General features: G+C 47.5%; 1 protein-coding gene across 16 annotated transcripts in view; it reads left to right on the top strand.

Moving 5' to 3' along the window:
• Window positions 1-12,903, top strand: part of LOC144504463 (plectin-like) — a 745,079-nt gene that overhangs the window by 479,651 nt on the left and 252,525 nt on the right. For all 16 annotated transcript variants that reach the window (XM_078229777.1, XM_078229768.1, XM_078229848.1 and 13 more), the window contains one exon: window positions 841-902. In XM_078229777.1, coding sequence (XP_078085903.1) covers window positions 841-902 — 62 coding nt within the window. The remainder of the gene's footprint in view (window positions 1-840; window positions 903-12,903) is intronic.

The following is a 12,903-nucleotide window of genomic DNA, read 5'->3' as shown; positions in this document are numbered from 1 at the left end:
GGGTGAACAGACGGGGTTTGATTGTTACTCTCGGGGTGAAGGGTCTGGGTTTGATTGTTACTCTGGGGGTGAACGGTCTGGGTTTGATTGTTACCCTGGGGGTGAACAGACGGGGTTTCATTGTTACTCTCGGGGTGAACGGACGGGGTTTGATTGTTACTCTGGGGGTGAACGGTCTGGGTTTGATTGTTACTCTGGGGGTGAACGGACGGGGTTTGATTATTACTCTCAGGATGAACGGTTTGGGTTTGATTGTTACTCTCGGGGTGAACAGACGGGGTTTGATTATTACTCTCGGGGTGAACGGACGGGGTTTGATTATTACTCTCAGGATGAACGGTTTGGGTTTGATTGTTACTCTCGGGGTGAACAGACGGGGTTTGATTATTACTCTCGGGGTGAACGGTCTGGGTTTGATTGTTACTCTCAGGATGAACGGTCTGGGTTTGATTGTTACTCTGGGGGTGAACGGTCTGGGTTTGATTGTTACTCTCGGGGTGAACGGACTGGTTTTGATTGTTACTCTCGGGGTGAACGGACGGGGTTTGATTGTTACTCTGGGGGTGAACGGACGGGGTTTGATTGTTACTCTCAGGGTGAACGGACTGGTTTTGATTGTTACTCTCGGGGTGAACGGACGGGGTTTGATTGTTACTCTCGGGGTGAACGGACGGGGTTTGATTGTTACTCTCGGGGTGAACGGACGGGGTTTGATTGTTACTCTCGGGGTGAACGGACGGGGTTTGATTGTTACTCTCGGGGTGAACGGACGGGGTTTGATTGTTGATCTTTGCATTCCATTTGGGGCAGTTTTTCAGGAAATCTTTCTGTTATTTTCAGATGAACGAGACCGAGTCCAGAAGAAAACATTTACAAAATGGGTGAACAAGCACCTGATGAAGGTGAGTAAGTTGCGAGAGGTAGTGATGTGTGAGTCACAGGTGAATGGTATTTTCTGTGCACAGATTAGTAAAGGTGACAGGGCAGTTTGAGAAAGTAAATGATAAAGAGCCCCTTTTTTACTATGGGCATTGAGTATACAATCTAGTGAACCCTGTATTTAGAGTTAACCGAGTGGATGTGCTGACTCTATGTATCAAACACTGATTGAACTGAACGGGAGAATTGTGACCCGTTCTGCTCATTGCACTTTAGGAAAGAGGTGAGTCGGCACGGTGGCACATTGGTTAGCACTGCTGCCTCACAGCGCCAGGGACCCAGGTTCGATTCCCAGCTTGGGTCACTGTCTGTGTGGAGTTTGCACGTTCTCCCCGTGTCTGCGTGGGTTTCCTCCGGGTGCTCTGGTTTCCTCCCACAGATGTGGAGATGCCGGCGTTGGACTGGGGTAAGCACAGTAAGAAGTCTCACAACACCAGGTTAAAGTCCAACAGGTTTATTTGATAGCAAATACCATAAGCTTTCGGAGCACAGCTCCTTCGTCAGATGGAGTGGATATCTGCTCTCAAACAGTGCAAACAGACACAGAAAACAAGTTACAGAATACTAATTAGAATGCAAATCTCTACAGCCAGCCAGGTCTTAAAGGTACAGATAATGTGGGTGGAGGGAACATTTGGAGAACTGTTGGGGAACAGATATCCACTCCATCTGACGAAGGGGCAGCGCTCCGAAAGCTTATGGTATTTGCTACCAAATAAACCTGTTGGACTTTAACCTGGTGTTGCGAGACTTCTTACTGTGGGAATATTAAACACAGGTTAAAGAGATGCGTATTGTCTCCAGACAGAACAGCTAGTGAGATTCTGCAAGATCAGGGGGAAAGCTGTGGGGGTTACTGATAATGTGACATAAATCCAACATCCCGGTTTAGGCCGTCCTCATGTGTGCGGAACTTGGCTATCAGTTTCTGCTCAGTGACTCTGCGCTGTCGTGTGTCGTGAAGGCCGCCTTGGAGAACGCTTACCTGAAGATCCAACGCTGAATGCCCGTGACTGCTGAAGTGCTCCCCCACAGGAAGAGAACAGTCTTGCCTGGTGATTGTCGAGCGGTGTTCATTCATCCGTTGTCGTAGCGTCTGCATGGTTTATGTCACATTATCAGTAACCCCCACAGCTTTCCCCCTGATCTTGCAGAATCTCACTAGCTGTTCTGTCTGGAGACAATACACATCTCTTTAACCTGTGTTTAATGCTCCCTCCACCCACATTATCTGTACCTTTAAGACCTGGCTGGCTGTAGAGATTTGCATTCTAATTAGTATTCTGTAACTTGATTTCTGTGTCTGTGCACTGTTTGAGAGCAGATATCCACTTCATCTGACGAAGGGGCAGCGCTCCGAAAGCTTCTGGTATTTGCTACCAAATAAACCTGTTGGACTTTAACCTGGTGTTGTGAGACTTCTTACTGTTCCTCCCACAGTCCAAAGGTGTGCTGGTTAGGTGATTGGCCATGGTAAATTGCTTCTCAGTGTACCCGAACAGGCGACTAGGGGAATTTCACAGTAACTTCATTGCAGTATTAATGTAAGCCTCACTTGTGACTAATAAATAAATAAATAAACTGAAGACATTGGCGAGCCTGATTCTGGGGATGAGGAACTTCAGTTATGAAGCGAGATTGAAGAAGTTAGGATTTTTTTTCTGATAGAAAGGAAAGGTCAAAGATGATGAGATGGCAGTATTGAAAATCAGGAGGGCTCTGGATGGAGTAGATGAGCAGGAATTGTCCCATTGGTGGACGCATGAAGTACCAGAGGACAGAGATTTTAGGTGATTGGCATCAGGAGGAATGGTGACCTTTTGACAAGAGCCAGTTGTAAGGGTTTGAAATGCCCGACCGGAGAGTGTGACGGAGACAGATTCAGTCTGTGTCTGAGAGTGTGATGGAGACAGATTCAGTCTGTGTCTGAGAGTGTGGTGGAGGCAGATTCAGTCTGTGTCTGAGAGTGTGGTGGAAACAGATTCAGTCTGTGTCTGAGAGTGTGGTGGAAACAGATTCAGTCTGTGTCTGAGAGTGTGGTGGAAACAGATTCAGTCTGTGTCTGAGAGTGTGGTGGAGACAGATTCAGTCTGTGTCTGAGAGTGTGGTGGAGACAGATTCAGTCTGTGTCTGAGAGTGTGGTGGAGACAGATTCAGTCTGTGTCTGAGAGTGTGGTGGAGACAGATTCAGTCTGTGTCTGAGAGTGTGGTGGAGACAGATTCAGTCTGTGTCTGAGAGTGTGGTGGAAACAGATTCAGTCTGTGTCTGAGAGTGTGGTGGAGACAGATTCAGTCTGTGTCTGAGAGTGTGGTGGAGACAGATTCAGTCTGTGTCTGAGTGTTGGGGAGACAGATTCAGTCTGTGTCTGAGAATGTGGTGGAGACAGATTCAGTCTGTGTCTGAGAGTGTGATGGAGACAGATTCAGTCTGTGTCTGAGAGTGTGATGGAGACAGATTCAGTCTGTGTCTGAGAGTGTGACGGAGACAGATTCAGTCTGTGTCTGAGAATGTGGTGGAGACAGATTCAGTCTGTGTCTGAGAATGTGGTGGAGACAGATTCAGTCTGTGTCTGAGAGTGTGGTGGAGACAGATTCAGTCTGTGTCTGAGAGTGTGGTGGAAACAGATTCAGTCTGTGTCTGAGAGTGTGGTGGAGACAGATTCAGTCTGTGTCTGAGAGTGTGGTGGAGACAGATTCAGTCTGTGTCTGAGAGTGTGGTGGAGACAGATTCAGTCTGTGTCTGAGAGTGTGGTGGAGACAGATTCAGTCTGTGTCTGAGAGTGTGGTGGAGACAGATTCAGTCTGTGTCTGAGAGTGTGGTGGAGACAGATTCAGTCTGTGTCTGAGAGTGTGGTGGAGACAGATTCAGTCTGTGTCTGAGAGTGTGGTGGAGACAGATTCAGTCTGTGTCTGAGAGTGTGGTGGAGACAGATTCAGTCTGTGTCTGAGAGTGTGGTGGAGACAGATTCAGTCTGTGTCTGAGAGTGTGGTGGAGACAGATTCAGTCTGTGTCTGAGAGTGTGGTGGAGACAGATTCAGTCTGTGTCTGAGAGTGTGACGGAGACAGATTCAGTCTGTGTCTGAGAGTGTGGTGGAGACAGATTCAGTCTGTGTCTGAGAGTGTGGTGGAGGCAGATTCAGTCTGTGTCTGAGAGTGTGGTGGAGACAGATTCAGTCTGTGTCTGAGAGTGTGGTGGAGACAGATTCAGTCTGTGTCTGAGAGTGTGGTGGAGGCAGATTCAGTCTGTGTCTGAGAGTGTGGTGGAGACAGATTCAGTCTGTGTCTGAGAATGTGATGGAGGCAGATTCAGTCTGTGTCTGAGAGTGTGGTGGAGACAGATTCAGTCTGTGTCTGAGAGTGTGGTGGAGACAGATTCAGTCTGTGTCTGAGAGTGTGGTGGAAACAGATTCAGTCTGTGTCTGAGAGTGTGGTGGAGGCAGATTCAGTCTGTGTCTGAGAGTGTGGTGGAGACAGATTCAGTCTGTGTCTGAGAGTGTGGTGGAGACAGATTCAGTCTGTGTCTGAGAGTGTGGTGGAAACAGATTCAGTCTGTGTCTGAGAGTGTGGTGGAAACAGATTCAGTCTGTGTCTGAGAGTGTGGTGGAGGCAGATTCAGTCTGTGTCTGAGAGTGTGATGGAGACAGATTCAGTCTGTGTCTGAGAGTGTGGTGGAGACAGATTCAGTCTGTGTCTGAGAGTGTGGTGGAGACAGATTCAGTCTGTGTCTGAGTGTTGGGGAGACAGATTCAGTCTGTGTCTGAGAGTGTGGTGGAGACAGATTCAGTGTACTGTCTGAGAGTGTGGTGGAGACAGATTCGGTGTAACATAGAAACATAGAAACATAGAAAAACTACAGCACAAAACAGGCCCTTCGGCCCCACAAGTTGTGCCGAACATATCCCTACCTTTTAGGCCGACCTATAACCCTCCATCCTATTAAGTCCCATGTACTCATCCAGGAGTCTCTTAAAAGACCCTATTGAGTTTGCTTCCAGCACCACTGACGGCAGCCGATTCCACTCGCCCACCACCTTCTGTGTGAAAAACGTCCCCCAACATTTCCCCTGTACCTACCCCCCAGCACCTTAAACCTGTGTCCTCTCGTAGCAGCCATTTCCACCCTGGGAAAAAGCCTCTGAGAGTCCACCGGATCTATGCCTCTCAACATCTTATATACCTCTATTAGGTCTCCTCTCATCCTACATCTCTCCAAGGAGAAAAGACCGAGCTCCCTCAGCCTATCCTCATAAGGCATGCCACTCAATCCAGGCAACATCCTTGTAAATCTCCTCTGCACCCTTTCAATCTTTTCCACATCCTTCCTATAGTGAGGCGGCCAGAACTGAGCACAGTACTCCAAGTGGGGTCTGACGAGGGTCTTATATAGCTGCATCATTATCCCCGGACTCCTAAACTCAATCCCTCGATTGATAAAGGCCAGCACACCATACACCTTCTTAACCACCTCCTCCATCTGCGGGGCCGATTTTAGAGTCCTATGGACCCGGGCCCCAAGGTCCTTCTCATCCTCTACAGTACTAAGAGTCTTTCCCTTAATAATCTGCTGCCGTCAGTGGTGGTGGAGGCAAACTCAATCGGGTCTTTTAAGAGACTCCTGGATGAGTACATGGGACTTAATAGGATGGAGGGATATAGGTAGGCCTAAAAGGTAGGGATATGTTCGGCACAACTTGTGGGGCCGAAGGGCCTGTTTTGTGCTGTAGTTTTTCTATGTTTCTATTGTACTCCTTCATCCCATTTGACCTACCAAAATGGACCACGACGCATTTATCTGGGTTGAAGTCCATCTGCCACTTCTCCGCCCAGTCTTGCATCCTATCTATGTCCCTCTGTAACTTCTGACATCCCTCCAGACTATCCACAACCCCACCAACCTTCGTGTCGTCAGCAAACTTACCAACCCATCCCTCCACTTCCTCATCCAGGTCATTTATGAAAATGACAAACAGCAAGGGTCCCAGAACAGATCCCTGGGACACACCACTGGTGACCGACCTCCATTTAGAAAAAGACCCATCTATACACACTCTCTGCCTCCTTTGGGCAAGCCAGTTCTGGATCCACAGGGCAGCAGCCCCTTGGATCCCATGCCCTCTCACTTTTTCTAGAAGCCTTGCATGGAGGACCTTATCAAACGTCTTGCTAAAATCCATATAAACCACATCTTCCGCTTTCCCTTCGTCAATGTGTTTAGTCACATTTTTGAAGAACTCCACCAGGCTCGTAAGGCACGCTCTGCCTTTGACAAAGCCATGCTGAGTATTCTTGAGCATACTAAACCTCTCTAAATGCTCATAAATCTTGTCCCTCAGGATCTTCTCCATCAGCTTACCAACCACTGAGGTTAGACTCACCGGTCGGTAATTTCCTGGGCTATCCCTATTCCCCTTCTTGAAAATAGGAACCACATCCGCAATCCTCCAATCCTCCGGCACCTCTCCCGTCTCCATCGATGACGCAAAGATCATCGCCAGAGGCTCTGCAATTTCTTCCCTCGTCTCCCACAGTAACCCCATCCGGACCCGGCGACTTATCTATCTTGATGCCATTCAAAGATTCCAGCACAACCTCTTTGTTAAAGTCCACATACTCAATCTTTTCAGTCCACTGCAAGCCCACAGTACATCCACCCAGGTCCTTCTCCTCTGTGAAAACCGAGGCAAAATACTCATTGAGCACCTCTGCCATTTCTACTGGTTCTCATAGAATCATAGAAACCCTACAGTGCAGAAGGAGGCCATTCGGCCCATCGAGTCTGCACCGACCACAATCCCACCCAGGCCCTACCCCCACATATTTACCCACTAATCTACGCATCCCAGGATTCTAAGGGGCAATTTTTAACCTGGCCAATCAACCTAACCTGCACATCTTTGGATGTGGGAGGAAACCGGAGCACCCGGAGGAAACCCACGCAGACACGAGGAGAATGTGCAAGCTCCACACAGACAGTGACCCGAGCCGGGAATCGAACCCGGGACCCTGGAGCTGTGAAGCAGCAGTGCTAACCACTGTGCTACCGTGCTACAGACTTTCCGGCCTTCACCTTTTATAGGCCCTATTCCTTCACGTCTCATCCTTTTACTCTTCACATATTTATAGAACGCCTCAGGGTTTTCCTTAATTCTACTTGCCAAGGTCTTCTCAGGACCCCTTCTGGCTCTCCTAATTTCCTTCTTTAGTCCCTTCCTGCAAGCCGTATACTCATCTCGATCCCTATCTTCGCCAAGCTCTCTGAACCTTTTGCACGCTTTTCTTTTCTTCTCAACTAGGTCCCGCACAGCTTTCGTGCACCACAGTTCCTTTAACCTACCAACACCTCCCTGTCTGCTCGGAACGTTGTCCTGTAGAACACTTGACAGACATTCCTTGAAAAACTGCCACCTCTCTTCAGTACATTTCCCCGAGAATACCTCCTTCCAATTTACTCCTCTAATTTGCTGCCTTATAGAAACATAGAAACATAGAGAACTACAGCACAAAATAGGCCCTTCGGCCCCACAAGTTGTGCCGAATATATCCCTACCTTTTAGGCCTACCTATAACCCTCCATCCTATTAAGTCCCATGTACTCATCCAGGAGTCTCTTAAAAGACCCAATTGAGTTTGCCTCCACCACCACTGACGGCAGCCGATTCCACTCGCCCACCACCCTCTGTGTGAAAAACTTCCCCCTCACATTTCCCCTGTACCTGCCCCCCAGCACCTTAAACCTGTGTCCTCTCGTAGCAGCCATTTCCACCCTGGGAAAAAGCCTCTGAGAGTCCACCCGATCTATGCCTCTCAACATCTTATACACCTCTATTAGGTCTCCTCTCATCCTACGTCTCTCCAAGGAGAAAAGACCGAGCTCCCTCAGCCTATCCTCATAAGGCATGCCACACAATCCAGGCAACATCCTTGTAAATCTCCTCTGCACCCTTTCAATCTTTTCCACATCCTTCCTGTAATGAGGCGACCAGAACTGAGCACAGTACTCCAAGTGGGGTCTGGTGAGGGTCTTATATAGCTGCATCATTATCCCCGGACTCCTCAACTCAATCCCTCGATTGATAAAGGCCAGCACACCATACGCCTTCTTAACCACCTCCTCCACCTGTGGGGCCGATTTTAGAGTCCTATGGACCCGGACCCCAAGGTCCTTCTGATCCTCTACCGTACTAAGAGTCTTTCCCTTTATATTGTACTCCTTCATCTCATTTGACCTGCCAAAATGGACCACTACGCATTTATCTGGATTGAAGTCCATCTGCCACTTGTCCGCCCAGTCTTGCATCCTATCTATGTCCCTCTGTAACTTCTGACATCCCTTCAGACTATCCACAACCCCATCAACCTTTGTGTCGTCAGCAAACTTACCAACCCATCCCTCCACTTCCTCATCCAGGTCATTTATGAAAATGACAAATAGCAAGGGTCCCAGAATATGTCTTCATATTTCCCCTTACTCCATATAAACGCTTTCCTAGCTTGCCTGATCCTCTCTTTTTCCAATGCAGGCATAAAGGAGATAGAGTTATGATCGCTATCCCCAAGATGCTCTCCCACTGAGAGATCTGACACCTGTCCAGGCTCATTGGTCAGTATCAGATCAAGTACAGCCTCTACTCTTGCAGGCTTGTCCACACGCTGTGTCAGGAAACCCTCCTGAACACACCTAACGAACACCTCCCCATCCTTACCCTCGGGATATTCCAATCTATGTTTGGGAAATTAAAGTCTCCCATCACAACAACTCTGCTATTATTGCATCTCTCCAGGATCTGTTTCCCTATCTGCTCCTCCACCTCCCTGTTAGTATTGGGAAAGGATCTAAAAAGCGTGGATTGGGCCAGGCTTTCTCGGGCAAGGATGTGATTAGTAAGTGGGAGGCCTTCAAAGGAGAAATTTTGAGAGTGCAGAGTTTGTATGTTCCTGTCAGGTTTTAAGGCAAATAAGAATAAGGAACCTTGGTTCTCGAGGGATATTGGAACTCTGATAAAGAAGAAGAGAGAGATGTATGACATGTATAGGCAACAGGGAGCAAATAAGATGCTTGAGGAGTATAAAAAGTGCAAGAAACGACTGAAGAAAGAAATCAGGGGGGCGAAAAGAAGACATGAGGTTGTTTTGACAGACAAGGTGAAGGATGATCCTAAGAGCTTCTACAGGTATATTAAGAGCAAAAGGATAGTAAGGGATAAAATTGGTCCTCTTGAAGATCAGAGTGGTCGGCTATGTATGGAACCAAAAGAAATGGGGGAGATATTAAACGTGTTTTTTGCATCCGTATTTACTCAGGAAACTGGCAATGGAGTCTATGGAAATAAGGCAAACAAGTTGGGAGGTCATGGAACCTATACAGATAAAAGGGGAGGAGGTACTTGCTGTCTTGAGGCAAATCAGAGTAGATAAATCCCCAGGACCGGACAGGGTATTCCCTCGGACCTTGAAGGAGACTCGTGTTGAAATTGCAGGGGCCCTGGCAGATATATTTAAAATGTCGGTATCCACGGGTGAGGTGCCAGATGATTGGAGGATAGCTTATGTTGTTCCATTGTTTAAAAAAGGCTCAAAAAGTAATGTGGGAAATGATAGGCCGGTAAGTTTAACGTCAGTAGTAGGTAAATTATTGGAAGGAGTACTAAGAGATAGGATCTACAAATATTTGGATAGACAAGGACTTATTAGGGAGAGTCAACATGGCTTTGTGCGTGTTAGGTCATGTTTAACCAATCTATTAGAGTTTTTCGAGGAGGTTAGATAGATAGATAGATAGAACAGTACAGCACAGAACAGGCCCTTCGGCCCACGATGTTGTGCCGAGCTTTATCTGAAACCAAGATCAAGCTATCCCACTCCCTATCACCTTGGTGTGCTCCATGTGCCTATCCAATAACCGCTTAAATGTTCCTAAGGTGTCTGACTCCACTATCACTGCAGGCAGTCCATTCCACACCCCAACCACTCTCTGCGTAAAGAACCTACCTCTGATATCCTTCCTGTATCTCCCACCACGAACCCTATAGTTATGCCCCCTTGTAATAGCTCCATCCACCCGAGGAAATAGTCTTTGAACGTTCACTCTATCGATCCCCTTCATCATTTTATAAACCTCTATTAAGTCTCCCCTCAGCCTCCTCCGCTCCAGAGAGAACAGCCCTATCTCCCGCAACCTTTCCTCATAAGGCCTACCCTCCAAACCAGGCAGCATCCTGGTAAATCTCCTCTGCACTCTTTCCAGCACTTCCACATCCTTCCTATAGTGAGGTGACCAGAACTGCACACAATACTCCAAATGTTGTCTCACCAAGGTCCTGTACAGTTGCAGCATAACCCCACGGCTCTTAAACTCCAACCCCCTGTTAATAAAAGCTAACACACTATAGGCCTTCTTCACAGCTCTATCCACTTGAGTGGCAAACTTTAGAGATCTTTGGGTATGGACCCCAAGATCTCTCTGTTCCTCCACAGTCTTCAGAACCCTACCTTTGACCCTGTAATCCACATTTAAATTTGTCCTACCAAAATGAATCACCTCACATTTAGAACATAGAACATAGAACATTACAGCGCAGAACAGGCCCTTCGGCCCACGATGTTGCACCGACCAGTTAAAAAAAAACTGTGACCCTCCAACCTAAACCAATTTCTTTTCGTCCATGAACCTATCTACGGATCTCTTAAACGCCCCCAAACTAGGCGCATTTACTACTGATGCTGGCAGGGCATTCCAATCCCTCACCACCCTCTGGGTAAAGAACCTACCCCTGACATCGGTTCTATAACTACCCCCCCTCAATTTAAAGCCATGCCCCCTCGTGCTGGATTTCTCCATCAGAGGAAAAAGGCTATCACTATCCACCCTATCTAAACCTCTAATCATCTTATATGTTTCAATAAGATCCCCTCTTAGCCGCCGCCTTTCCAGCGAAAACAATCCCAAATCCCTCAGCCTCTCCTCATAGGATCTCCCCTCCATACCAGGCAACATCCTGGTAAACCTCCTCTGCACCCTCTCCAAAGCCTCCACATCCTTCCTGTAATGTGGGGACCAGAACTGCACACAGTACTCCAAGTGCGGCCGCACCAGAGTTGTGTACAGTTGCAACATAACGCTACGACTCCTAAATTCAATCCCCCTACCAATAAACGCCAAGACACCATATGCCTTCTTAACAACCTTATCTACTTGATTCCCAACTTTCAGGGATCTATGCACACATACACCTAGATCCCTCTGCTCCTCCACACTATTCAAAGTCCTCCCGTTAGCCCTATACTCAACACATCTGTTATTCCTACCAAAGTGAATTACCTCACACTTCTCCGCATTAAACTCCATCCGCCACCTCTCGGCCCAACTTTGCAACCTGTCTAAGTCTTCCTGCAAACTACGACACCCTTCCTCACTGTCTACCACACCACCGACTTTGGTGTCATCAGCAAATTTGCTAATCCACCCAACTATACCCTCATCCAGATCATTAATAAATATTACAAACAGCAGTGGCCCCAAAACAGATCCCTGAGGTACACCACTTGTAACCGCACTCCATGATGAATATTTACTATCAACCACCACCCTCTGTTTCCTATCCGCTAGCCAATTCCTGATCCAATTTCCTAGATCACCCCCAATCCCATACATCTGCATTTTCTGCAGAAGCCTACCATGGTGAACCTTATCAAACGCCTTACTAAAATCCATATATACCACGTCCACTGCCTTGCCCCCATCCACCTCCTTGGTCACCTTCTCAAAAAACTCAATAAGGTTAGTAAGGCACGACCTACCTGCCACAAAACCATGCTGACTATCACCTATCAATTCATTACTCTCCAAATAACTATAAATCCTATCCCTTATAATTTTTTCCAACATCTTGCCGACAACAGAAGTGAGACTCACCGGTCTATAATTCCCGGGGAAGTCTCTGTTCCCCTTCTTAAACAATGGGACAACATTCGCTAACCTCCAATCTTCTGGTACTATACCAGAGGCCAACGACGACCTGAAGATCAGAGCCAGAGGCGCTGCAATCACTTCTCTTGCCTCCCAGAGAATCCTTGGATAAATCCCATCCGGACCAGGGGATTTATCTATTTTCAGACCCTCCAGAATATCCTGCACATCCTCCTTATCAACTGTAATACTGTCTATTCTACTCCCTTGCAACCCAGTGTCCTCCTCAGCTATATTCATGTCCCCTTGCGTGAACACCGAAGAGAAATATTGGTTCAATGCTTCACCAATCTCCTCCGGTTCCACACATAACTTCCCTCTGCCATCTATAACTGGCCCTAAACTTGCCCTAACCAACCTTCTGTTCTTGACATACCTATAGAACGCCTTAGGATTCTCTTTAACCCTATCCGCCAAAGTCTTCTCATGTCCCCTTTTAGCCCTTCTAAGCTCGCTCTTCAACTCCCTCTTAGCCAATCTAAAGCTTTCTAGTGCACTACCCGAGTGCTCACGTCTCATCCGAACATAAGCCTCCTTTTTCTTTTTAACCAACAAAGAAACTTTTTTGGTGCACCACGGTTCCCTAGCCCTACCAATTCCTCCTTGCTTGACAGGGACATACCTATCACAGACTCGCAGTAGCTGCTCCTTGAAAAAACTCCACATGTCGGATGTTCCCAGTCCCTGTAATCTCCTAGTCCAACCTATGTTTCCTAATTCTCTCCTAATAGCCTCATAATTACCCTTCCCCCAGCTAAAACCACTGGCCCGAGGTTCATGCCTATCCCTTTCCATCACTAAGGTGAACGTAACCGAATTGTGGTCACTATCACCAAAATGCACACCAACTTCCAAGTCTAGCACCTGGTCTGGCTCATTTCCCAGCACCAGATCCAATATAGCCTCACCTCTAGTTGGCCTGTCTACATACTGAGTCAAAAAACCTTCCTGCACGCTTTGAACAAAAACTGACCCCTCTAACGAGCTAGAGCTATAA

Source organism: Mustelus asterias, chromosome 2, assembly GCF_964213995.1.
Source record: "Mustelus asterias chromosome 2, sMusAst1.hap1.1, whole genome shotgun sequence".
NCBI lineage: Eukaryota > Metazoa > Chordata > Chondrichthyes > Carcharhiniformes > Triakidae > Mustelus > Mustelus asterias.
The sequence above is the reverse complement of the archived record's forward strand: the minus strand, read 5'-3'. Positions and strand labels throughout refer to the sequence as shown.